Here is a 24,893-nt window from a genome sequence, read left to right as displayed (position 1 = left end):
TTTTTTTTCTCTTTCAATTTTGTTAAAAAAACGTATTGATATGATTTTTCTTGGTTTTCTGGATAATCCCATATCGAGAATTGTTCTTCATGAACCAAATATAATCCAGCCATATAAGCTAACTCCACTATTTTCCATTCACCGAAGGGAAATGTTGTCTTGTGTGTCACATGAATTTCTCCTAATCCGGTCGGCATCTCCCTTGCATTCTCATAGAATCCCCTGACCAAATGCTGATGAAACTTGAAAAATGCATGAATTTAGTGTAGAATTTGAGTCATAGGTTTACATTGTTGTGCTAGTGTTCTGCTTGCTATCGAAATTGAGTCATTCCAGTAGCTTTTCCACTGGTTTGTTTTGGTTGTTTCTTCCTTTTTAAATTTTTTTTGGGTGGTTGAAAACATAAGATCATCATAGTACTGTTAATATTCATTAAGATATTAACAGCTTGCTGATTGAAGCACCAAACTGCAGGTTTGTACTTTGAAACCCAAATTCAGAACTGTCATAATTTTGTTTTCTTTTCTTTACCATTCTCTTGGATATCTGAATGAGTGGCCATGAGTTTTGGTTGTATTGACCAAAAAGTTTTTCAAAACTTTCCTCATGCATTTATGTTCTGTGATCCAACCTTAGCGTCTTCTCTAATTTGGGGGTTCATTACCAATTCAAATTTTTTGGATTATGAGAATTTGTGGCATCTTGTACTGAGAATCCTTCTTTCACGAGTGTACTTCCCCTGAACTGCTACTGTTTTTTATTTCTATATCCCTTATTCATTTTTATTATGTTGCGGATTATAAAGATGCCCATAGCTGTTATGGGGGAATGTAGGCTTTTTAGCCAGTTGCTTTAGTTTAGTTGGTGTATCTTCAGGTCCTTAGCTTTTTGAATTGTAACCCCGCACCTTCAAATCTGAGCAAAAAGCTGGGATGCAACTCTTCAAAGACATTAGTGAGTGTTAGCTAGGACCAACTTTTGCATCTTTTACCGTTCCCTTGGTTCATTTATAATATGCTTCTGCGTATACGGTAGACTGAAGTGTCTCACTCCATGATATTAACTCTTCATGTTGTCTTGAATTACTTATGTGAAATTTAATGAATCCCTGTATTTGAATTGCTAATAGTTTCTTTTTGGGAGCACGTGTTTTGATTTACTTGTATAGCTTTGTAGTTTTGTGAGTGACATGAATTCTATTACACATGTTTGGTATTTGACTCTACAAGTTCATGCATTCTGAATTTTTCATTTTTGGAGGTTACTGTGCCAAACTTCTGCCAGCATGTTATTAGTTTGTCTTACGCAATATAAACTGACACATAAACTTTACGCAAGGTCTGGGAGAGGTGAATTTTTAAACTTGTTTCCATTTCTCTCTATCACATTTCTCTATAACTTCTCTACCTTCCCTATATTTTCCAAAAAAAAAAACTTGTATATTTACGCTCACATTTTGTTTCATCTACTGTATATATATTAACCAAGAAAAAAACAAATTCTCCGGCTCTCGAACTCGTCGAGCTCTCTTTGTCCAACTTGTCAAGCTCTCTCCATGGCTTTTCCGTCGATTTTGATATGAGCTAGAGGTTAGAAGCTACGATTTCAGAGATATTTTACTTTCAATACAATTTCGACTCGTTTCCCACTAGTCCAATCCTTATTCGATCTGCAGAGGACTCTGTTAGGGTTTTGGTCTGTTGAGATCCGAGGTAATTTTGAATCATTTCTTATGATTGGATTGAATTGTTTCGATTCGCTTTTTTTTCTTTTTCATTTTTCTGAATTTGTTTTTTATTTCGTTTTCGAAGAACTGATTGGATTGATTTCATGAATAATTTGTATTTCTATGATTTCAGAGATTTGCGGCTGCGATTTCGAATATTGGAGCTTCGAGTTCAGAGGTTTGAGACTGCGATTTTGAATATTGGAGGCTACGATTTCATAATTTTGAGGCTGCGATTTCTGGTTGTTAATACGTTAGTCATATATCTGAATTCTCTATCTCTAAGTTTCGTTTTAAGTTTCGCATCATTTAGAACCCTAGAAACTCACAAATTGCCTCGTTTCAGTTCGTTTTAGTTTTTTATTTTTTCTCCTGGCCGATGAAAACCTCATTCTGCAGTTACCCTAACGAATTTAATTTGGTTAGATTTACTGGGATGGAGTTTGGGTTAAAGTTGCAGCCTACGGTGTCTTGAAACATTTTTAAAATCAAGAACTGGTGGAGATAGAGAGGGAATTTAAGAGAGAGATGCTTTTATAGGTCCTTCAATGTATAATCCTATTCATTTTTGTTTTCATTTATCAACAGATTGCTGAGGAGGCAGTGATCCTATTGATTCAACGTTATCCTTCGATGTCAGTTCAAAATTACAAGTAAACTGAGGTATGCAAAGGTTGTATGTGTTAACTACTAGTGCAGATGTTCTCTTCCGATTCTCATGGTAACATTTTTCAAGTTAGTTCACGTAGAAGAGTTGTGAGTCGTATAGGTGTTACTTGAGCACTGCGGTCAAACTCATAGAGTACGATGGTGGGTCAAACTCATAGAGTATGATGGTGGGTCAAGGTGAGTGAAAGAAGGGAAACAAATATGAAATAGTTTACAAAGTATATAATTTATGTTGGAGGTAGATAAATTGCGGCAGATTAGCGCTAAAAATATATATAAAAAAAACCACAACTGTACTGCTTTCCTTTACCTAGATTGGAGCCTATAAGAGCTCAAACTTATTGAAAATCTTTAAGGCCTGTTTGGTATCCTATTTGAATTTTTTTGTCATTTCTCAAAACATTTCTTAAGAACATTTCTTGAAAACAATTTTCTTTAAGATTCAAAAACTTGATTGGTTTGCGATTTAAAATTTTTAAATCTTACGACTTAAATTAGATAAAGAGATCTAAAAAGAGGGGGTTGCATGAGAGGGAGAAGGAGGAGATAAAAGGAAAGAAAGTAAGAGATGATGGAAGGAAAGAGAAAGAAGAGAGGGTCGGACGAGATAGAGAGGAAGATGAGTAAGAGAAAGAATCGAGAAAATGAAGAGAGTAAATTGGAGGGGAGAAGGAAAAGGTAAAAAAGAGGAGAGACATAGATTTGGAGTTGAGAGGGGAGGAGGGAGAGAAAAGAAAATAGTGAGTTTAAGTTTAAAGACTCTAAAAACTCACCTTTTATGTTTTTAGAGAATAGACTATATTTTTGAGTTAGTTTTGAATTCAATTTTTGAAAATAGTCATACCAAACAAGTTTTTAAGGCTTAAAACTTGAAAATTGTTTTTGAGTTTAAAAAGTTGGATTCAAGTAGAGTACCAAACAGACCCTAAAATTCTCCTTCCAATGGCTGGCCTAAATAAATATGTGTTGTTTTCTTGCTTCTCATGTTTGTTATCTTTATTCTAAGAATTTGCGCTGGTGCTTACTGACTGTAGTTGAAAGAAGAAGAAGAATATTGATACCATTGATGATTTGGTGCAAATGCTGCACTTAGCTCACTCCAATCTTTATCTGAAAGAATTGAGCTCCTATATCATGTTTGTTTTATTTTCACTTTCTTTAGTCATTGGTGTTAGATTTGTTTATCTAAACTAGTTGTATGCCTTATCAGTTTGTTTTGTTTTTTAGGATAGTATCTTTGGCCCAAAAATATAAAACATAAATGAATTTAGTTGTGGTGAGTTGAATTTTAGTAATGTCACTGACTAAATGACCCAATTGTTCAGAAAGCTCAGTGACAGTGATGGCTTATGACTGAAAAAAGTGAGGGGTTTTCGTATTGAATCCAAAGTTCTCGATGGAAGAAGAACCTAAATTGCAGAACTTGGAAGAAGACGACCCTAAATCACAAAGCTTGGAAGAACAAGCCAATAACGCCCCGAGCTTGAAAGAAGGCTCTATGTCACAGAGCTTAGAAGAAGACCCCACACCGCACAGCTTGAAAGAACCTAAATTACAGAGCTTGGAAAAAGGAGGCCCTAAATCACAGAGCTTGAAAGAAGACTATAAATCGCAGAATGTGGAAGGAGACTCTAAATCCCAGAGCTTGAAAGAAGACCCTAAATCACTCAGCTTGGAAGAAAACCCTAAATTACTCAGCTTGGAAGAAAACCCTAAATCACTCAGCTTGGAAGAAGACCCTAAATCACTGAGCTTGGAAGGACGAGATAAAATTGCATTCTCTGAATTGAATGAAAATTCATTGCAATTCCTGGATTCAATAGACGGGTATTTAACCCTATTGGATTCACTGTCCTGGACACTTCGGCAGGTAAAATTAGCTTAAATCATACTATTTTTATTTGTATACTTTTAATTTAAATTGTTATACTAACATGGAATAGGGATAACACTAACAGGGGTGGTTGCAATTAGCAAGTGCTCGACATTCTATGGGTGAGTCATGCGTGAGCAGTGCTTTGTTGGACCTGAAATCGCACAATGCAAGTACATTTCTGCAAGTAACCCAGCAATCTGATACTGAAACAGAGCAAATTCATCATTTTACATTGCGCAAATGGGCATCCTCCGACAATGACAATGGAGCTCCACTTATGAATATGAGTCCACAGATACGACAACGAAAGGATAAGGATGGACCTCCACCCCCACTTAAAGCTGAAACTGCTCACCAACATCAACTTCAGAAGGAGCGGACTAAATCACTGTTGATGTTTGGTGGTTTGGTTTCGCCGAAGCTACGGGCAGCACAACTCTCATTTGAATCTGCACTTGACGCACTTGTAGAGATTGCCAACATGCGTTCTTTGATGCTTTCCATGTTTGATAAGGTCAGGGAAGAATTGGAGGCTGCCGAAGCCAAATGACCTGTGAGCACCACCTATTTCAATCCTTGAGATTTTCTTTTGCTTAAATTGCTGGTTTTGATCTTTACTACAGTTTATCCATTTATTGTTTGGTTAGTTAGCTGAAGCTCTTAATTTCTTTCATGCATGAACTTCAAGTTTTACGCTTTAGTTATATGTTTAGAATTCAGTTGCATGGATTACGTGATGAAAATTTGATGATTGTTCACCATGTAATGCGATGATCGTTGGATGACGGCTCCTGCTAGTGATAATGCTATAGTAAGGAAATTATGATAAATGCCATTTTCCTTTCATGAAGTACATTACCTGTGAACCACGCCACGTTCATGAAGATATGTCAACCCCCTTAGAATCTGCCTTGTATACCCAGAGACTTGAGAATCGTTTAAGTTATAGTTTTGATATAGCTTTGCAAGTGTGCCTTTTGTTACAAGCTCAAGGAAGATATAGATCTTAGTTTCATCCTGTAATAATATTACAATGAGCAACTAAGTGTACAAATCAGGAGAGTTGAATAAATATATTAAATTATATTGAAATATAGCAAGCTACTTTTATCTTATGATTGCAGCTTGAGTAGTTGCATTGGTCATCTCTTTAATTTATTGTTTTATGGTTGTACAAATACATGTACAGTTGTACACACATACAAGGACAAATACCTATGCACAAACTACAAAAAACAAGAACAAATGCAAAAGGAAAAGATAAATCTCCCTCAATATGTAGAAAGTTGTACTTCTAATAAACTGGCCGGAACCAAATAGAAATGCAAACCAGGAAAGAAAGAAAGAAGTGCGTAAATGGATAGCAGTACACTAAACTAGGAATTTAGAAATGAGAATCATATAACCGTGAATGGTGGTCCCTCTAGTTATGAAAGTGGTGGTAGTCTTGGTGTCCTATTTATAGTGCATAGGTTGCTTTTCGAACACAAACTACATAAAGGTTGCTTTTGGATGACGGCAAACCTATTATGCTTCATGTTTGGAGAAAGACCCCAAAAAACATGAACCGCTTGAGGAAACCAATCTGGTTTCAGAAGTTTCAACGGTGGCAGGCAAAATAAATGCAGCCTGAGGGAGCACATTAGTTTTGGAGGGCTCTGGTGTATGTCATACAAAGTAAAATATCGACTGTAAAGGTTATTGATCCTATGGTGGGACTTTTGGAAACCACCCTTACTTTTGAAGCATCTTATGGTTATTGCTCCGGTATGGTTTGGACTTTGAGAAAGAAATACAATTTTACAAGGATTTTGTTTTGACCTTATCTTTTACTTGTGTATAATTCACCCGTTAGTTGAAGCTCAACTGAACTTGTTGAAGAAAGAGACACAGGACTACAATTCCAGATGTTCAAAGGCAGACTCGTAACTTGGATACTGTGGAAGGAGAAGCAGACAAGATTCTGAAGGTTTTTGTTTGACTTATTTCTTGAATAATTAACTTCAAGTTGTTTTTTTTATTCTTAAACGTGTTATAGTGATTAATTTGTTATGCCATATGAAAATCCTTAACTAGGATTTTGTTAAGTTTGATATCATAACCAATCTCATTTTTCTTGCAGACCTCCAAACCGAAATTGCAGGATGCAATCAAACAAACAGAAGAAGAAACTCAGAAGTTCGCTAATGGATTCAGTCTCCAAGTACAAAGAATATGTGCAGTCTAAATGTCTCAGAAACAGCTGCTTACCGGTTTTATACTCTCATGCTGAAAGTACCGTGATTTCATCTGATAGATAATTAACTGCCATCTTCATTTTATCATTTGAGCTTTGTTACAATTTTGATTAGTTCTACTAATCAGATGGTATTCTAAGTTTCTTAGAGTGACGTGTTTCCAAACGAGTATTGTATGAGAGCCGTATTTACAGTATGTACAAAGTTTATGCCATATATTTCATCGAATTGGATATCTTTGTTTGTTACTGTTCTCATGAGTTATACTAATCAGATTATATACCCCTTAGAAAATCATCAATAAGATGAACTTTGGGCTTTTATTCTATTTTTAATCTAACATGAGAATGAGGTTCAAGTTTCAGGTCTTGTTTAGATCTTGCCCCTCTATTTTTAACAAGAAAACTAAAACAAAATAGTTATCAAACAGATCCACCGAGTCTCATATTCGATTGAGTTATATCCATCAGGAGGTTTACAAAACGTATTTTACAGCAAAGTCCATAATCTACAAAACGTGCTTTTAAGTTTCTCTGGTCCGTCACGTCCCTAGTAGTGCAGATCCACACACAAGGACCAAGAGGTGCTTCGTTTGATTAGCAAACCATTCTCATCTTTGTGAAAATATTGGAAGCATATCCCCTTCCCCAAACCACGTTCGTGGAAGCTAATGTTCTACCATGGCTTGAGAGCGTATATAGATCCAATCACTAACCAGTTCCTCTATATTACCTAACAATATCACTGAAGGTTGGTTGACCAAAGCATTCACGAACGTAAACTGTTGCAATGAGAAGCTGGGACAGAGGAAGCGTGGAGTGGCCTTTCAACAAATGGATGGTTCAATAGCTGAGCCGCTGTGGGTCGGCTATTAGGGTCAACTTGTAAACACTTCAAAATGAAATCTTTTGCATCTCTTGATAACGAATTAGGAACTGGAGGAAGTTTATCCATGCTAATCTGAAATAATGCTGCTATCTGCCAATCATCACAAACAAGAATAAGATTCTTGTCAGATTCCTAAATGACTCTAGAGGCGACAACTTAGTGATCTGCCGCGTCTATAAAATGTCTTAGCCTTCTCGCATGAGTGACGGTCCAAATTGATTAAGAAAACTAAGGTTACCCTAGTGCTAGTGGTCACTGATGTCTGAGAAGAAATAGCCGGATACAGGTTAAGGGGTAAACATAGGTCCATGACTCTTGATTAAGGATTCTAGTTACTTGCATGGAAGAGTAAATAACATATTGTGAATAGGTAGCACAAGGCTGAGTACAAGTAAGATGATCCAGGTACAATCACACGGTGGGGGATGTGTGGGATGAGGTTGGCTCCTACGTCCAATGATCTAGGTCAAAATGTGATGTGGGCATATTTTTATGCATTTCTTATCCTAAAGAAAAAGTAAAAGATTAGCATTATATGTGCAGAAATGTTGAACATACCCATTCCAGGGGAAAGTACGGAGGCTGGCGGGTTAACATCTCTAACACAGTGCATCCAAGGCTCCATATGTCAGCTGCAAGCCCATAGCCACCATTCATTTGATTAACAACCTACAATTTTACAGCGTACTGGAACAACATGCTCGGAGCAACTTATTCCCAATTATACTATTGCAAGGTAAATGATGAAAATTAAGTTGTGTACATCAAAGAGTTAACTACGTGGATAATCACAACTAGATGAATTACTCCACATCATACTAGTATTACTATGTAAAGGCAGCTGTTGAGATATCAATCCGATGTGTACAAACACACATTTACTGTAAAGAGAGGAGGCAAACCTCAGGGGCCATCCAATAAGCAGTCCCTTTGGAAGACTTCAATTCATTCAATTTGGTCACCTAGAAAGACAGAATGCCAATAAGGAATGATTCAGCATTGGAAATTCTATGAATATACATTTAGGAATTGTACCTTGGCTAACCCAAAGTCTGCAAGTTTCACAGATCCACTTGCATGCACCAATATATTAGCACATTTGATATCCCTGGAAAAAATAATCTCATAAATATAGATAATAAAAACAAATTTTAAACTTCTACAAGTTCAATATCAATATAAGCAACACGTAAGTCTAGAAAGCAGAAAAAATATGTCCAGGGGAATTATAAAAATGTAGGTTAAACAAGGATTGTTTGGTTCGTTATTTTTTACGTAGTTGTATCTTATCTTTGTTGGGGCCTATACGTTGTACTTTAATTACAGACAAGTATGTTGTTCCGGTCCCTCTATTCCTTGTAAATTTTCGTGTGTATGATACCTATATAAAATATTTCAAATAGTCATTTGCAATTCCTCTATTATGTCTTTTGTAATGCATTTCTAATTCCTCCTACCAAACATTTTGTGATCCATTTCCTCTTTATTTTGCCTAAATGCCTTGGAATTTGGAAGACCCTCACCCATTTTTCAAACCCTCCCTTATAGTTTGTTCTACTAGTTGTTCACAGTTTTGTCCCCTAAGATTAGTATAGGTCAATGGTTCAATCTCTTCCAGTGTAACCACAAAAGACAGAAAAATCACAATACAAAAATTCCAGTACCAAAAGGACATTACCTGTGAACCACGCCACGTTCATGAAGATATGTCAACCCGCTTAGAATCTGCCTTGTATACCCAGAGACTTGAGAATCCTTTAAGTTATAGTTTTGATATAACTTTGCAAGTGAGCCTTTTGTTACAAGCTCAAGGAAGATATAGAGCTTAGTTTCATCCTGTAATAATATTACAATGAGCAACTAAGTGTACAAATCAGGAGAGTTGAATAAATATATTAAATTATATTGAAATATAGCAAGCTACTTTATCACTGCAAAAGAACATTTGCAGCATGAGATAAACAGAGAGAGTGAGACCAACATGTTAATTTTGTTGAACAGAATAGGCCCAGTTTAATGCAATACCAACTTCACGTTCTCCATCCTTTTTCTAACCTTACAATTTCTTGCTAAGAAAATTCCAAACACTTTGAGTGGAAACACCTAAAGTAGAATGGAATGCTTACACTATGAAAAACAAAACTAGGAAATGGTAGGGATAAAGGTTTTCCAGACTACCTCAAAGTTTTATGGATACATTATGCAAAAGATTAAAAAGAAAGAAGTGAGTAAATGGATAGCAGTACACTAAACTATAAAATTAGAAATGAGATCATATAACCATGAATGGTGGTCCCTCTAGTTATGAAAGTGGTGGTAGTCTTGGTGTCCTATTTATAGTGCATAGGACTTAAGTTACAATAAGAATCCTAATAGGAAGTAAATACAAATCCTAATAAAATAGGTAATTAACAAAATCTCTCCACCAAGGAAACCAACTAAGAAGTCAAAATCCAAACTCAAATAGGTAACACAAACCTAATTTTTTGCATCATCCTAATTTTGAGCTGTAAAACCCAACAATATAAAATTCACAAGTCCTGTTCAGATTGGGTTTAATTCACACAGGGTTTAAACTATGGTATTCGGGCACAAATAGAACGAGAAACGGTGTTGGCATCATCGTGGACAAGACCTTGACACAAGATGTTGTAGATGTCAAGAGGGTAGGAGATAGAATCATGGCAATCAAGATTGTAATAGGACAAGAACTTATCAATGTGATTAGTGCGTACGCACCTTAAGTAGGGTTGGATACGAGTTCGAAGGAGAAATTTTGGGAAGACCTTGGAGACTTGGTGCAAGGAATTGCTCAGACGGAGAAGTTATTTATAGGAGGAGATTTAAATGGACACGTGGGCAGGGAGACAGGCAACTATGGAGGTTTTCATGGTGGCCATGGTTTTGGGGAGAGAAACGAGGATGGGGAAGCTATCTTGGATTTTGCAATGGCATATGATCTCTTCTTAGCCAACACCTTCTTTAAGAAGAGAGAAGAACATGTGATCACCTACAAGAGTGAGTCGTCAAAAACACAAATAGATTTTCTTCTAATGAGGAAAGGGGATCGTATAACTTGTAAGGATTGCAAAGTTATACCAGGAGAGAGCGTGGCTAATCAACATCGCTTGTTGGTGATGGATGTACATATCAAAAGAGTGAGAAAAAAGAACAAGACTTGGAAGTGCCCAATGACTAGATGGTGGAATCTAAAAGAAGAAAAACAAGCCATTTTCAAAGAGAAAGTAATCACCCAGTGTGTGTGGGATAGAGAGGGGGAAGCTAACCAAATGTGGGATTCCATGGCTAGTTGTATCCGAAAAGTAGCAAAAGAGGTATTAGGAGAGTCCAAAGGCTTTGCCCCACACCAAAAGGAATCTTGGTGGTGGAATGAGGAGGTACAAACAAAGGTGAAGGCTAAGAAGGAATGTTGTAAAGCCTTATATAAGGATAGGACCGATGAAAATGGTGAAAGGTATAGAAAAGCGAAGCAAGAGGCGAAGAAAGCTGTGAGAGAAGCTAAGTTAGCGGCTTATGACGATATGTATAAGCGACTAGATACCAAAGAAGGAGAGTTTGATATCTATAAACTAGCTAGAGCAAGGGAAAAGAAGACAAGGGACCTAAACCAAGTGAGGTGCATCAAGGATGAGGATGGAAAGGTTCTTGCTACAGAGAACGCGGTTAAAGACAGATGGAATGGTTATTTTCATAATCTTTTCAATGAAGGACATGAAATGAGTGCTTCTTTAGGGGAGTTGAGTAACTCAGAAGAGTGTAGAAACTACTCTTTTTATCGTAGAATCCGGAAGGAAGAAGTGGTTGTAGCTTTGAAGAAGATGAAGCATAGAAAAGCAGTAGGCCCAGACGATATACCAATCGAAGTGTGGAAAGTTTTGGGAGAGACAGGTATAACATGGCTCACTGACCTTTTCAATAGGATTTTGAAAACGAAGAAGATGCCAAATGAGTGGCGAATGAGCACTTTGGTGCCTATCTACAAGAATAAGGGCGATGTACAAAATTGCATGAACTATAGGGGTATTAAGCTAATGAGTCATACAATGAAGCTTTGGGAGAGAGTCATTGAGCATAGATTGAGGCAAGAGACACGGGTTTCGGACAACCAATTCGGGTTCATGCCAGGGCGCTCAACCATGGAGGCAATCTATCTCTTACGAAGATTGATGGAAAGATATAGAGATGGGAAAAAGGATTTACACATGGTCTTTATAGATTTGGAAAAAGCGTATGATAGGGTCCCAAGAGACATTCTTTGGAGGATTTTAGAGAAGAAAGGAGTACGAGTAGCATATATCCAAGCTATACAGGATATGTATGAAGGAGCAAAGACTGCCGTAAGAACTCATGAAGGACAAACAGAAAGCTTTCCCATAACTGTAGGATTACATCAAGGTTCATCCTTAAGTCCTTACCTTTTTGCGTTGGTAATGGATGAGTTAACAGGACATATTCAAGATGATATTCCTTGGTGTATGCTTTTCGCAGACGATATAGTGTTGATAGATGAAACTCAGGAAGGGGTAAATGCAAAGCTTAACCTTTGGAGAGAAGTGTTGGAATCTAAAGGTCTTCGCCTAAGCCGATCAAAGACAGAATATATGGAGTGCAAGTTCAGTGCAAATGGAGGCCAAAACGAGTTAGGGGTGAGGATCGGAGATCAAGAAATACCAAAGAGCGACCGTTTTCGTTACCTAGGATCTATCTTGCAAAAGAACGGAGAATTAGATGGAGATCTCAACCATAGAATACAAGCTGGATGGATGAAGTGGAAGAGTGCATCCGGCGTGTTGTGTGACCGCCGTATGCCACTGAAGCTCAAGGGAAAATTTTATAGGACGGCAATAAGGCCGGCGATGCTGTATGGCACAGAATGTTGGGCGGTGAAGCATCAACACGTACACAAAATGGGTGTAGCGGAGATGAGGATGCTTCGTTGGATGTGTGGGCACACGATAAAGGATAAGATTAGGAATGAGGATATCCGGGGTAAAGTAGGAGTAGCCGAAATTGAAGGAAAGATGAGAGAAAATCGGTTACGGTGGTTTGGACATGTGCAAAGAAGGCCTACTGACGCTCCGATTAGAAGATGTGACTATAGGACAGAGGTTCAGGGCCGAAGGGGTAGAGGAAGACCTAGGAAAACTTTGGAAGAGACCCTAAAAAAAGACTTAGAGTACTTGGATCTAACAGAGGACATGACACAGGACAGAACACAATGGCGTTCTAAGATTCATATAGCCGATCCCACTCAGTGACTTGGATTTTCCAAGTCTCCAACCGAGAAGTTTTCCTCACTCGGGAAATTAAGGGAACACTACCTCAACCTACATGCTCCACTCACAAAGCTTCAACATACAAGCTTCAACAAAAAAAATTCAAAGAACTTAGCGAAGAAGGCTTTGGTGTATTTAACACAATACGTTGAAATGAAGGAAAGCTTATTTATTGATATCCCCGATAAGTTACAAATATATACATATACTTGAGTCAAAATAAACAAACAAGAGGGAGCCTTCACAAAGGTTGCTTAGGAGAAGTCTCAGCAGTCGGTAGAGCCCCAGAAAGAGAAGGCACCAGAGGGGGATCATTCGGAGCCTCAGTACTGGACAAAACCCTAGAAGGAGGAGGCATCAGAGGTTGATCATTTGGAGCTTCATTACGCGGTACATCCCCAGAAGACGAAGGCAATAAATGCCTTTGGAACAAACCCACAAATCTCTGATGATCAAGTAAAACCTGACCATCAGATTCCTTCATCTGGTCAAGCTTCCTCTTCATGTTTGTAGCATAGTCATGTGCGAGCCAGTGCAACTGTTTATTCTCATGCTTGAGCCCTCTAATCTCCTGTTTGAGACTCATCACTTCAGCCGCCAATGATTCAACTTGGCGGGTTCGAGCAAATAGGCGTTGGGCCATATTAGACACAGAACCTGCACACTGAACACTGAGAGCCAGAGAATCCTTAACAGCCAACTCATCAGACCGTTTGGAAAGTAGTCTGTTATCTTTGGGAGTGAGAAGGTTCCTGGCCACTACCGCAGCAGTCATATCATTCTTCATCACGGAATCCCCAACGGTAAGAGGACCAGTAGGGGAAACGAAGGATGGGCGCCATATGTTGTCTGGAGAAGGCGGGGCTGCCTCTTCAACAAGGTTCAAGTCAAAACGACGGTCGGAGGGGCCAGACATTTTCAAAGGTGTTGAAGAGAGAAGAGGTAGGACAAATCAAGATCTTAGAAGTGCAAGAATGGAGCTTCTACTGGTGGATATTCAAGTGTGCTTTGGAACTTAATGTCAGCCCCAATAAAAATCTGCACTCGACAAAGCTTCAGAATTCGAAGAGGCGCCTGCTCAGAAATCGAAGAGGCGTTTGCTTTCTCAAAAGCTGGGCTGCTCAGAGACCACGAGGGTCGATCTCAGAAATCGAAGAGGCGTTTGCTTTCTCAAAAGCTGGGCTGCTCAAAGACCACGAAGGCCGATCTCAGAAATCGAAGAGGATTGCTTTCTCAAAAGCTGGGCTGCTAAGAGACCACGAGGGCCGATCTCAGAAATCGAAGAGGCACCTACTTTTCCAGCCTTGTCAGCACCTGTCACACGCACACTCAGCTTTGCGGAAATTATGGGCATTCTGTCGAAGATTTCTGGCAAAGTAGAAAGCACATGAATCGTACTGTTCAATCACCCACTTCCCACACGCAACAGTAACTCATGGGTACCACAGATAACTTTGCCAAAGTTCTCTGACAAAGTTGTGACACGTGAAGCTTGCAGCTCCTGCTACATCGCTCTGACCAAGAAGGGTAAAAGAATTGCAAAGAAACAACACTAACAAAGTTTAGACACATAAATTTTGAAGGTCTAGCTACCATATTATTACCCACAAGGGTAAAGGAACAGTACCACTGCTGGATAATTGGAAAGTCCCGGTGTGTCAACCTCTGTGCTTCGTGGCAAGGTAGACTAGCAAACATGCCCAACCTTTACTCACATTCGAGAAAACACTCCCAACAGGATTGCTTGCTCCAAAATCGAAGAGGCACCGCCCTCCGAATCTCGAGAGCCAGACTCCCAACATGATTACTTTCTCAAAAATCGAAGAGAGGGTAAAGGAACATTACCACTGCTGGATAATTGGAAAGTCCCTGTGTGTCAACCTTTGTGCTTTGTGGCAAGGTAGACTAGCAAACATGCCCAACCTTTACTCACATTCGAGAAAACACTCCCAACAAGATTGCTTGCTCTAAAATCGAAGAGGCACCGCCCTCCGAATCTCGAGAGCCAGACTCCTAACATGATTACTTTCTCAAAAATCGAAGAGAGGGTAAAAGAACAGTACCACTGCTGAATAATTGGAAAGTCCCTGTGTGTCAACCTCTGTGCTTCGTGGCAAGGTAGACTAGCAAACATGCCCAACCTTTACTCACATTCGAGAAAACACTCCCAACAAGATTGCTTGCTCCAAAATCGAAGAGGCACCGCCCTCCGAATCTCGAGAGCCAAACTCCCAACATGATTACTTTCTCAAAAATCGAAGAGACACCGCTCTCCGAATCTCGAGAGCCAGACCCCCAGCAGGATTGCTTTCTCAAAAATCGAAGAGGCATCGTTCTCCGAATCTCGAGAGCCAGATCCCCGACAGGATTGCTTGTTCGAAAATCGAAGAGGCACCACTTTCCCAACTTCAAGAGCTGGATCTCCTTGGATAAAGCTTGTCTGTAATCTTCACACGCAACATCAGCTTTCCAGATACCACAGACCACTTTTTCAAAGTGCTATGACAGAGTTAAAACATGTGAAGCTGGCAGCTCCCACTACCGTGCTATGACCAAGCAGGGTAAAGGAATAACATTATTACTTGATGTTAGGGAGACTCCTATATATGTCGACCTCCATCCCTAACGGACAGGCAGACCTGCAAAAATGCTCAACCCTTTCTCTTATTTGAGAGGGCACTCCCAACGAAGCCTTTCGAAATATTCAGCTTTCTTTCCCCCCGATAATACCTCTGTAAACAAGCTATACTAGAGCAAGAATATCTCATATCATCAGGGTTAAAAGCAAGAGTATCCCATATCATGCTTTTTCCCTGTCTTTTCCTTTGGCCTTGTTCTTACCTGCAAGACAAGGAGAAAGAGAGCAATCAGTCAGCACTTGGAATCAAGCTTCCAGCCAGGAACTGACTGCCTGGAACCCCTTACCTGATTACTTACCTGGCATTGCTCTCGAGTACTCATCTTCAACATCTTATGCTTCCAGGGAAGATACCGCATCTGCCTGAGGAACAGATAGGGCAAGTGAGAAGGATACAAGGAAGCATGTGGAGACAAGCGTAACAGCACACGTGCCGATACATCCACTACTCTGTCAAAAGCAAAAGTATCCCATATCAGCAGGGTCGAACGTACTCTAGATTTGATGGACTTGTTTTGACCCTCAAATTCTTCAGTCGGCCTTATACTCTGGAGGAAACCAGAAAACCCTCAAGCCCGGTTCAAGAATAAGCCTGTGGAAAGTTACTTCTTCAAAAGCAAAAGTATCCCATATCATCTCTTCTCATTTTTCTTCTCTTTATCCTTCATGCTGCCTGCAAGATAGGGAGAATGTGAACAATCAGCCGGACCTCTGATTGCTTACCTTGTCTATCACCTCTTTTAGCAGATCCCCTAGCCCGGCGATTTGGGGGACTCCTACTACATGGTTTGTATCGCGCTTGACCAACCCTGAAACTACAAGTAAGCTTCAAGTGAAATTGATACATTACCTTGTGCATCTCCACCAGTTACAGATACCACCCCTGGATGGAGGAAGAGTACTTCTAGAGAAGATGCCACATCTACCTATGAGACAGATAAGGCAAGTCAAGATGATACCACACTCCGGTACTTAGAAGTTTCGTGGTTACGAGATCATTCTCCCACAATATTTCCTAATGTCATTTGTACTAAATCATTCACTTGTACTCACTAAAGGAGAGCTTGAACCTATGTACTTGTGTAAACCCTTCACATTAATGAGAACTCCTCTATTCCGTGGACGTAGCCAATCTGGGTGAACCACGTACATCTTGTGTTTGCTTTCCTATCTCTATCCATTTATATACTTATCCATACTAATGACCGGAACAATCTAGCGAAGATCACAAAAAGTGACCGTTTTCGCTACCTAGGATCTATCTTGCAAGAGAACGGAGAATTAGATGGAGATCTCAACTATAGAATACAAGCTGGATGGATGAAGTGTAAGAATGCATCCGGCGTGTTGTGTGACCGTCGTAGGCCACTGAAGCTCAAGGGAAAATTTTATAGGACGGCAATAAGGCCAACGATGTTGTATGGCACAGAATGTTGGGCGGTGAAGCATCAACACGTACACAAAATGGGTGTAGCGGAGATGAGGATGCTTCGTGGGATGTATGGGCACACGATAAAGGATAAGATTGGGAATGAGGATATCCGAGGTAAAGTAGGAGTAGCCAAAATTGAAGGAAATATGAGAGAAAATCGGTTCCGGTGGTTTGGACATGTGCAAAGAAGGCCTACTGACGCTCCGGTTCGAAAATGTAACTACGGGACAGAGGTTCAGGGCCGAAGGGGTAGAGGAAGACCTAGGAAAACTTTGGAAGAGACCCTAAGAAAAGACTTGAGTACTTGGATCTAACGGAGGACATGACACAAAACCGAGCGCAATGGCGTTCTAGGATTCATATAGCCGACCCCACTTAATGGGAAAAGGCTTTGTTGTTGTTGTTGTTGTTGGATGTGGAAGATGACCACTTACTCAGTTAAGCCTTCATACACAGTCCCATAAGACCCACTTCCCAAAGGCTCACGACGTTTTATCCACGTAACACTCCGACTGAATTTCCCATCCGGCGAAAGAAAGATCATTGATTTCATTGTTGAAGAAATATGTGACAGTGCTCGTAACTGTTCTACTATGTTGATTTCAAGTTGAAAGATATTAACTCTCGGACAGAGTAGCAATCCCGACACTTTGCTTCATTTGTTTACATATTACAATTCTTTCTTATTTCTAATAAAAAGGTGGCAGTATGCAAACATACCTGCAGTACGATTGCATCAAAGGTTGGAGTAGCACACTGAGATCTATGTTTCTACTTGTAAGGGGCAAACAAGACCGATGAGTTGTGGCCACCGAACCCAAATGAGTTAGACAATGCCACCTTAACGTCCAGTCTCTCTTTCTTTGGACCCACCAGTAGTTTTGTATCCTGCATTCATGTGCTGACAGAGTTAGAGGATTCCAAATACACTTTCATTGGACATTATATACCAGAAAAGGGTTACAAGGGAACGGAAGACAACGTACCACGCCCTCATCTGGGCTTTCCAGATTAATATTTGGATGTATCCACCCAGTTCTTATCGCCTACCCAAAAAGAAGATAACATGTCAAGAACTACACTTCAAGCCAAACAAACAAGAATTGTATTTGGTCTTACATATAAGGTCTAAAAATAGTACAGTTTTTCCAAGTAAAAAACATCACGTAAGTTACCTGTACTGCTGCAACAGCTTCTACAGCACCAGATGCTCCCAGTAGGTGACCAATCATGGATTTTGTAGAGTTCACTCTCAACTGGAAATACAGGAATTAAGAAAACAGAAAATGCATGTTATGTAAGAAGAAAGAATGCCTTTAAATTATATTTTGATTTCATATCAAAACAAGGTATATATACAACCCTATACAGATATGGGAAAGAATAAGGGAAAGAATAATAATATCCTAAACTAGGAAACCAATTACAGTAGGAATCCCACAATTATAGGAATCCTAATACAAGTCAACACTCCCCCTCAAGTTGGTGCATAGATGTTGCACATGCCCAACTTGTCTAGAAATTTGGAGAACTTGTTACTAGAAACCGCCTTTGTGAGAATATCTGCTACTTGGTCATCCGTTCCTATGGGAGAAACCTCAATTACTTTACTATCTAGCTTCTCTTTAATAAAGAACCGATCAACCTCTACATGCTTGGTCCGATCATGTTGCACAGGATTATGAGCAATATCCCGTGCAGCTTTATTGTCACAGAATAACTTCATAGGCAGACCTTGTTTGACCCCCACATCTTGCAACAGAAACTTAAGCCACAAGAGTTCACAAATACCGAGTGCCATGCCTCTAAATTCGGCTTCTGCACTTGACCTTGATACGACATTCTGCTTCTTGCTTCTCCACGTTACTAGATTTCCCCCAACAAAGGTGAAATACCCAGATGTCGAGCGTCTATCATCCGTCGATCCTGCCCAATCAGCATCCGTATAGCACTCAATTCTGAAATGCTCATTTTTCCGAAATAAAATTCCTTTACCAGGGCTCCCCTTTAAGTAACTCAATATTCTCATAACTGCACTCATATGTTGTTCTCCTGGATTGTGCATATATTGACTAATCACACTTAAGGCATGAGCAAGATCATGCCTAGTGTGAGCCAAGTACATTAATCTTCCTACTAACCTTTGATACCTCCCTTTATCAACCGGTACTTGGTTCTGATCTATACCCAACTTCATTCATTCGGCCAACGGAGTAGACACCGGCTTACATGCTGTCATACTGGTTTCTTCCAACAGGTCAAGAACATACTTCCTTTGTGATAGGAATATCCCGAACTTGCATCTTGATACTTCAATCCCAAGAAAATATTTCAAAGGACCAAGATCTTTCATTTCAAATTCTGTGGACAAATAACTTTTCAAGGCTGCTTGCTCAACAGGATCATCACCAGTAACCACCATATCATCCACATACACGATTAGAGCCGTAACCTTTCCGTTCTGGTGTTTCAGAAACAACGTGTGATCCCAATTACTCTGTATATACCCAAATGCCCTCATGGACTTGGTAAATCTACCAAACCAGGCTCTCGGAGACTGCTTTAATCCATACAGTGATTTCTTGAGCCTACATACCTTTTGTTTCTGTCTGTCCGAATCACTGCACCCTGGTGGAAGGTCCATGTAAATCTCCTCAGTCAGATCTCCATGGAGGAAAGCATTTTTTACGTCGAACTGTTGCAAAGGCCAATCCAGATTTGCTGCTAAGGACAGTAGAACACGAACTGTATTGATCTTTGCCACTGGTGCGAACGTATCAGTGTAATCAATGCCATATTTCTGTGTATACCCCTTTGCCACCAATCTTGCTTTAAAGCGATCTACCGTTCCGTCGGCTTTATATTTTACTGTATAAACCCATTTGCATCCCACTATTTTCTTTCCGGCTGGCAAGTCAGTTATTTCCCAGGTAGCATTCTTCTTCAACGATCTAAATTCCTCGTTCATTGCATCTTTCTAGCGGGAATCTGCTAAAGCCTCCTGCACACTGTTAGTAATAGATACAGTAGATAATTGATATACAAATGACTTATTTGATTCTGACAGGTGACAAGTAGACACATAATGATTTAATGGGTATCTCACTCTGGAATCAGAGTTTGGCTCACTCATGGAATACTTGTGTTTACACTCAGGATCTGCCTCATAAGTGGGTTTGGGAATACCTCTATTAATGCGTTCTGGAAGGCGACGAAGTAGAGGTGCATCCGGTGTAGAAGACGATTGGTTATGAGAAGTAGTATCTCGTGACACATGCTGTAATTTCTGCTCTGTTTCACGGCAATTGGGCGGCTGCATCTCATCTTCCAACTCAATACCCGTGAGACCCGTGGGCTGCTCCTCTTCCTGACTTGTTGGCTGCTCCTCAGTAGGCTGCTCGGTAGGACTAAACCTAGAAAACACGGGCTGCTGCCCTTCTCCAGGTGTCACGGGCATTGGCTGCTGCCCTTCTCCAGGTACCGTGGGTTGTTGCCCTCTTCCAGAAGCCGTGTACTCCAAGCTCACCACATCCCTATTATCGCGAGTCAGAACTTCATCATTGTGGTACTCCCCCTGAAGTGAGGACGGGGAGGAACCAAAGAACATTTTAGTCTTGTGAAAACTCACATCTTTAGTAATAAACATCTTTTTACTCGAAGGATGATAACAACGATACCCTTTCTGGGTAGTAGCATACCCCAAAAAAACACAACGAAGAGCTCTAGGTTCAAGTTTAGTCTTCCGTTGAGGTGGATGAAGGTGAACAAACGCAACACATCCGATGACCCGTGGGGGAAGATTGGGAGTCGGGGGGCTGCTAGTCTGAGATGTGAGAGCCTGAAATGGCGTATGGAAGTTGAGAGTCCGAGATGGAAGGCGATTAATAAGATAAGTTGCAGACGTAAGTGCCTCTCCCCAATAATGGAGCGGCAGATGTGCCACAAGTAGGGAAGCACGAACCATTTCCAACAAGTGTCGATTTTTCCTTTCTGCAACCCCATTCTGTTGAGGAGTATACGGACACGTAGTCTGATGAACAATACCATGCAACTCGAAGAATGAACGAAGTTCCATATTAACATATTCTCCCCCATTGTCATTGCGAAGAACCTGGATATTCCTGTTGTATTGTACAACAATCATTTTATGAAACCGTTGGAAGGCCGAACTAACTTCACTCTTCGACTTTAACAAAATAACCCAAGTCACGCGGGTACAATCATCAATAAAAGTAACAAACCAATGAGCACCACCAAGAGTGGCTACTTTTGACGGTCCCCATACATCAGAATGCACAATCATAAAAGGAACGGTACTTTTATTTAAACTGGGAGGAAAAGAGGTTCGATGACTCTTAGCCATTTCACAAACATCACACTTAAACTGAGAAACATCATTCTTGACAAACAAACTAGGAAATAACTTATGCAGATAACCAAAGGAAGCATGCCCAAGGCGACATCCAGATGTCTGACACTTTATTAGTAACCCCTTGAGAATCATCAACGGAAAGAGCTTGCGTCAGCAAGCTAGAACTACTGGTGGTCAACTCCAAGTAATAAAGTTTCCCTCTTCTAATACCATAACCAATCATCTTCCGCGTCTGGATGTCCTTAAAAACACAAAAATAGGGCCAAAAAATAACCAAACAATGTAAGGCAAGGGTTATTTGAGCAACGGACAACAAATTATAATTTAGAGAGGGAACCACAAGAACAGTGTCAAGTTTCATGGTATCGGAAAGGGAAACAGCACCTTCCCCAATAACAGGGACGGCATTACCATTAGTAACATTGACCTCGGTTTGTGTGGATGTTTTTAGTGATGGAACCTGTCTAGAATCACAAGTCATATGTTCAGTAGCTCCGGAATCAATTATCCATGTATTATTCATAACAGAAGTAGAAGTACTGAGTGCCTTACCATCACTTCCTGCCGCAGCTATCATGGCAGATGCCTTGTCCGCTATCTGATCCGAATCATTCTTGGTTTCAGCAATGGAGGCTCGAGATTTGTTGCACCGAGGATCACGGGTCTTATCCCAATTCTCGGGATATCCAATCAGCTCAAAACAACGACTCTTGTAGTGTCCCGTTAAGCCACAGTGTGGGCACTTACCTTGTGGACGATCCCGGCTTGTCTGGCTCGGCTGAGTTGATCCAGGCCGGTTTTGTACCCCTTCTCGGTTCGACCCACTAGATGATCCACGGGCCCTTGCTGCCATGGCAACAGACTCCCCCTTGTCAACCTCTGTCTTCATTGCTTCCTTTCGATCGGCTTCTCGACGAACATAGGCATAAGAAGCCTGCAGGCCAAGTGGGGGATCCTTCCGCAGCACTTCTCCACGCACCTGATCAAACCCATCATCGAGACCACCGAGAAACACATAGACCCGTTGTCTCTCAGTGGATTTCTGAAACACTTTGATGTCATTCTCACACTCCATGGATACTTTATTAAAGTGATCCAATTCTTGGAAGATCTCAGTGAGCTCCCCAAAATAGGTAGCTAAGGGTCGGCCATTCTGACGTAGTTGGGATGCCTTCTGATTCAACGAATAAATTCTAGCCTCGTCATTCTCATCAAAGTAGGCTGCCTTCAAGGAGTCCCAAATCTCCTTCGATGTAGACAACCGAATGTACCGTTTCATAATCTCGGGCTTCATTGAAGACAAAAGCCAACTCTTAATTTTTTGATCTTCAGAAAACCAACCATCATATTTAGGATCGTCTTCGCTAGGTGCCTTGATAGACCCACGAAGATATCCCATCTTCTTCCTTCCAACAATATGAATTTGAATGAGGGGAGCCCATAAATCATAGTTCTTTTCATCCAAAACCATACCAATATTAAAGCTTGAATTCTCTGACTGCACCATAATTGGAGCAGCCACTGAAACAACCTGTGAACCAGCCCCCTTTTCTTCAGCCATCTCTCTGTTGCTTCGGTGTTGACTGACACAAACTAGGCAGAGAAAAAAAACAGCAGCGGTGATGGGACCTAGAACGCGTTGGACAAATCAACAGGGCAGCAACACCCTATCTGGTGCTCGCTGCAATCGGTCAGGGCAGCAACACCTTCTCTGGTGCTCGCTGCAATCAGTCAGGGAACGGGCAGCAACAACCCTAAGGTTGCTCGCTGCAATGGATCAGGTACACGGCAGGAAAAAAAAAAAATTAGGGTTCAGTGTTTTTCTAACCCGGCTCTGGTGCCAAGAAGAAAGAATGCCTTTCAATTATATTTTGATTTCATATCAAAACAAGGTATATATACAACCCTATACAGATATGGGAAAGAATAAGGGAAAGAATAATTATATCCTAAACTAGGAAACCAATTACAGTAGGAATCCCACAATTATAGGAATCCTAATACAAGTCAACAATGTATTGTTGTTACATCAGGATTCTGGCCAAAACAATGAATGAGTGCATTATACTCCTTGAGATCTCCGGCCGGTGTGGATGTAGCATGTACATTAATGTAATTAACATCTTCCCTAGACATCCCAGACTGTTCTAAAGCCTTTTCAATGCAGAGAATAACCCCGGCCCCTGTTTCCAAGGACATTAATAAAAAAAACACCATATTGCATAGTGAGATACAGATGAATGATTAGAAAACGTGTTTGTGAGACCATAGAGCTTGAGGGAACCACAGGATACAGAACGTCCCTACAGACATTGCACCTACAACCTTAACAGAAAAAAAAGGATATCCAGACAGACACCCAATTGCCATTGCCAAGGTCATAGATTTAGAAAATACCATAGCATGTTCTAACTCTTCCGGAGGCAAAACGCCAGCTCCTTCCCTCCTAACAAAGCCATCACAGTGGAAATAAAAGAATAAATGAATCTAGCATAGTTATTGGACGCATTACACTATCCCAAGGGCGTGATGCTTTGGTCGGATCATTGTTTCTTTGTGTCAGTGCTCTGCTTGCCACAAAGCCTCCCATTCCTCCAATAATTGCATAAGAACAAGATTATTGTACGTGCAAATCCAAGTAAAACTAAGAAATAACATTTGCAAAGAATGGGAGCAATACCAAGAGGTATCATCACTTAATCTGAACCACCACAGAGCATAAGGTCCTGCGTAAGATTTCAAAGAAAATTGTATATCAGTTATTATAATATACTTAAAAGTACAGAAGCTGCTTGTAGGAATACTTACTGCTTTGGCTTTAATGATATGATTTGCCGAATTCAAAGTACAGAAGCTGCTTGTAGCACAAGCAGTAGAGGTTGAATAGTTTGGGACCATCCAACCCTGCAAGTGTAAGAATAAATATCAGTTAAAAGGACAAGTACAAAATCAGCAGCCATCACGAATTGTAAGAGTATTGCATCGAATATATTATAATCTCACAAGATCCATTGCGAGCATGGCAGCCATATTTGTGGTTGCAAAGGTACAGAGAAAGGGTTCACCTTCTTATAGGAAAACTGTAAAGCTTCAATATCAAAACACAAAATGGATTTATCAAACATGACTGAAGTGATGAAAAACACATCAGATCTTGTCCCAAAATCAGATTTTGCGGATCTCCACAAAAAAATCCAGTTCTGAAATCAGATTTTGTGGTACTGATACACTGTCTTAAATTAACAGATAAAGAACATAAACAAGTCCAGTTCTGAAATCAGAGAAACTAGTCTTCGTGCATCTCCACCAAAAATGACATTTGGAGGATTACAAACTATAAACCATGCTTGCTAAAAACATCAAATTGAAGACAAACCGGTAGAAAGATCTTTCAACGTTCCGCAAAAAGTGTACATAATATTAAGGCACAGAACACTGGGCTTACCTTCATGCCACCCATTGTTGAGCCAATGAAAACCACACATTTTGCCTTATCTAACGTCTCCATGACTTCTACTGCTGGAAATTGGGTGCAATCAAAAGCTTCTATCTCACTAATGACTAATGCCACGAACTCCCTCAAGCAAATTATTGTAGAAAACATCAGAATCATGACCGCGTAGGGTCACCACACTCGTTCCTGTCACAACCACTTGCCTCTGTCTTGTTAAAGGTTTATTCTGTTTTGTTGATTCTTCAGTAGATTTCACAGCTACAGCCATGGTTTCCCCTATATTTCCGCCGACAACAATGATATA

The 24,893-nt window shown here is 40.2% G+C and overlaps 6 protein-coding genes and 1 long non-coding RNA gene across 46 annotated transcripts in view; 2 read left to right on the top strand and 5 right to left on the bottom strand.

Annotated features, from left to right (window-relative positions):
* The window catches only part of LOC103453840 (uncharacterized), a 111,571-nt gene that overhangs the window by 22,608 nt on the left and 64,070 nt on the right, over positions 1-24,893 (top strand). For 2 of the 31 annotated variants that reach the window (XR_011572696.1, XR_011572698.1), the window contains exons 2-5: positions 3,721-4,265; positions 4,354-4,824; positions 6,127-6,240; positions 6,394-6,756. Coding sequence is in view for 8 of the 31 variants with exons in the window: in XM_070807392.1 (XP_070663493.1) it covers positions 3,792-4,265; positions 4,354-4,821 (942 nt within the window). In the remaining 23 variants the exon portion in view is untranslated. Of the gene's footprint in view, positions 1-234; positions 1,713-1,859; positions 1,980-2,314; positions 2,573-3,429; positions 3,532-3,720; positions 4,266-4,353; positions 5,364-6,126; positions 6,241-6,393; positions 6,757-24,893 lie in introns of those variants that run through there. The other 29 variants (XR_011572670.1, XR_011572685.1, XR_011572665.1 and 26 more) reach the window with 29 other exon arrangements.
* LOC103453800 (disease resistance protein RPV1-like) overlaps positions 1-24,893 on the bottom strand; it is an 88,414-nt gene that overhangs the window by 27,020 nt on the left and 36,501 nt on the right. The window lies entirely within an intron of this gene.
* LOC139189147 (uncharacterized) overlaps positions 1-24,893 on the top strand; it is a 63,433-nt gene that overhangs the window by 24,007 nt on the left and 14,533 nt on the right. The window lies entirely within an intron of this gene.
* The window catches only part of LOC103451427 (3-oxoacyl-[acyl-carrier-protein] synthase II, chloroplastic-like), a 27,928-nt gene extending 3,035 nt beyond the window's left edge, over positions 1-24,893 (bottom strand). Inside the window, exons 1-3 of the mRNA XM_029089334.2 lie at positions 24,581-24,893; positions 23,944-24,039; positions 23,816-23,861 (exon numbers count right to left, since the gene is read on the bottom strand). Of these exons, the coding sequence (XP_028945167.1) occupies positions 23,832-23,861; positions 23,944-24,039; positions 24,581-24,748 (294 nt within the window). The 5' untranslated portion in view covers positions 24,749-24,893 and the 3' untranslated portion in view covers positions 23,816-23,831. The remainder of the gene's footprint in view (positions 1-23,815; positions 23,862-23,943; positions 24,040-24,580) is intronic.
* Positions 5,127-24,893, bottom strand: part of LOC103451426 (uncharacterized) — a 102,770-nt gene continuing 83,003 nt past the window's right edge. For 2 of the 3 annotated variants that reach the window (XM_070807382.1, XM_070807384.1), the window contains one exon: positions 6,928-7,457. In XM_070807382.1, the coding sequence (XP_070663483.1) occupies positions 7,277-7,457 (181 nt within the window). In that variant the 3' untranslated portion in view covers positions 6,928-7,276. Of the gene's footprint in view, positions 5,289-6,927; positions 7,458-24,893 lie in introns of those variants that run through there. The other variant, XM_070807386.1, reaches the window with a different exon arrangement.
* Positions 6,810-13,609, bottom strand: LOC114819732 (uncharacterized). Its single transcript, XM_070807452.1, has 5 exons — positions 12,160-13,609; positions 8,432-8,976; positions 8,299-8,358; positions 7,955-8,065; positions 6,810-7,486 (listed from the first exon to the last, which is right to left on the bottom strand). Exon 1 carries the CDS (start codon positions 13,607-13,609, stop codon positions 12,935-12,937), a length of 675 nt encoding a protein of 224 aa, XP_070663553.1. The 3' UTR covers positions 6,810-7,486; positions 7,955-8,065; positions 8,299-8,358; positions 8,432-8,976; positions 12,160-12,934.
* Positions 17,407-23,504, bottom strand: LOC103412669 (3-oxoacyl-[acyl-carrier-protein] synthase II, chloroplastic-like). 2 transcript variants are annotated; one of them, XM_008351213.4, is made up of 4 exons: positions 23,164-23,504; positions 17,939-18,019; positions 17,750-17,809; positions 17,407-17,651 (listed from the first exon to the last, which is right to left on the bottom strand). In XM_008351213.4, exons 1-4 carry the CDS (start codon positions 23,350-23,352, stop codon positions 17,535-17,537), a joined length of 447 nt encoding a protein of 148 aa, XP_008349435.2. In that variant the 5' UTR covers positions 23,353-23,504; the 3' UTR covers positions 17,407-17,534. The 2 variants fall into 2 exon arrangements, with proteins under 2 accessions (XP_008349435.2, XP_028945148.1); XM_029089315.2 differs by lacking the exon at positions 17,750-17,809 and having other exon boundaries at positions 17,427-17,651.

The sequence above is a fragment of the Malus domestica genome, chromosome 02, assembly GCF_042453785.1.
Source record: "Malus domestica chromosome 02, GDT2T_hap1".
In the NCBI taxonomy this organism is placed as follows: Eukaryota; Viridiplantae; Streptophyta; class Magnoliopsida; order Rosales; family Rosaceae; genus Malus; species Malus domestica.
The sequence above is the reverse complement of the archived record's forward strand: the minus strand, read 5'-3'. Positions and strand labels throughout refer to the sequence as shown.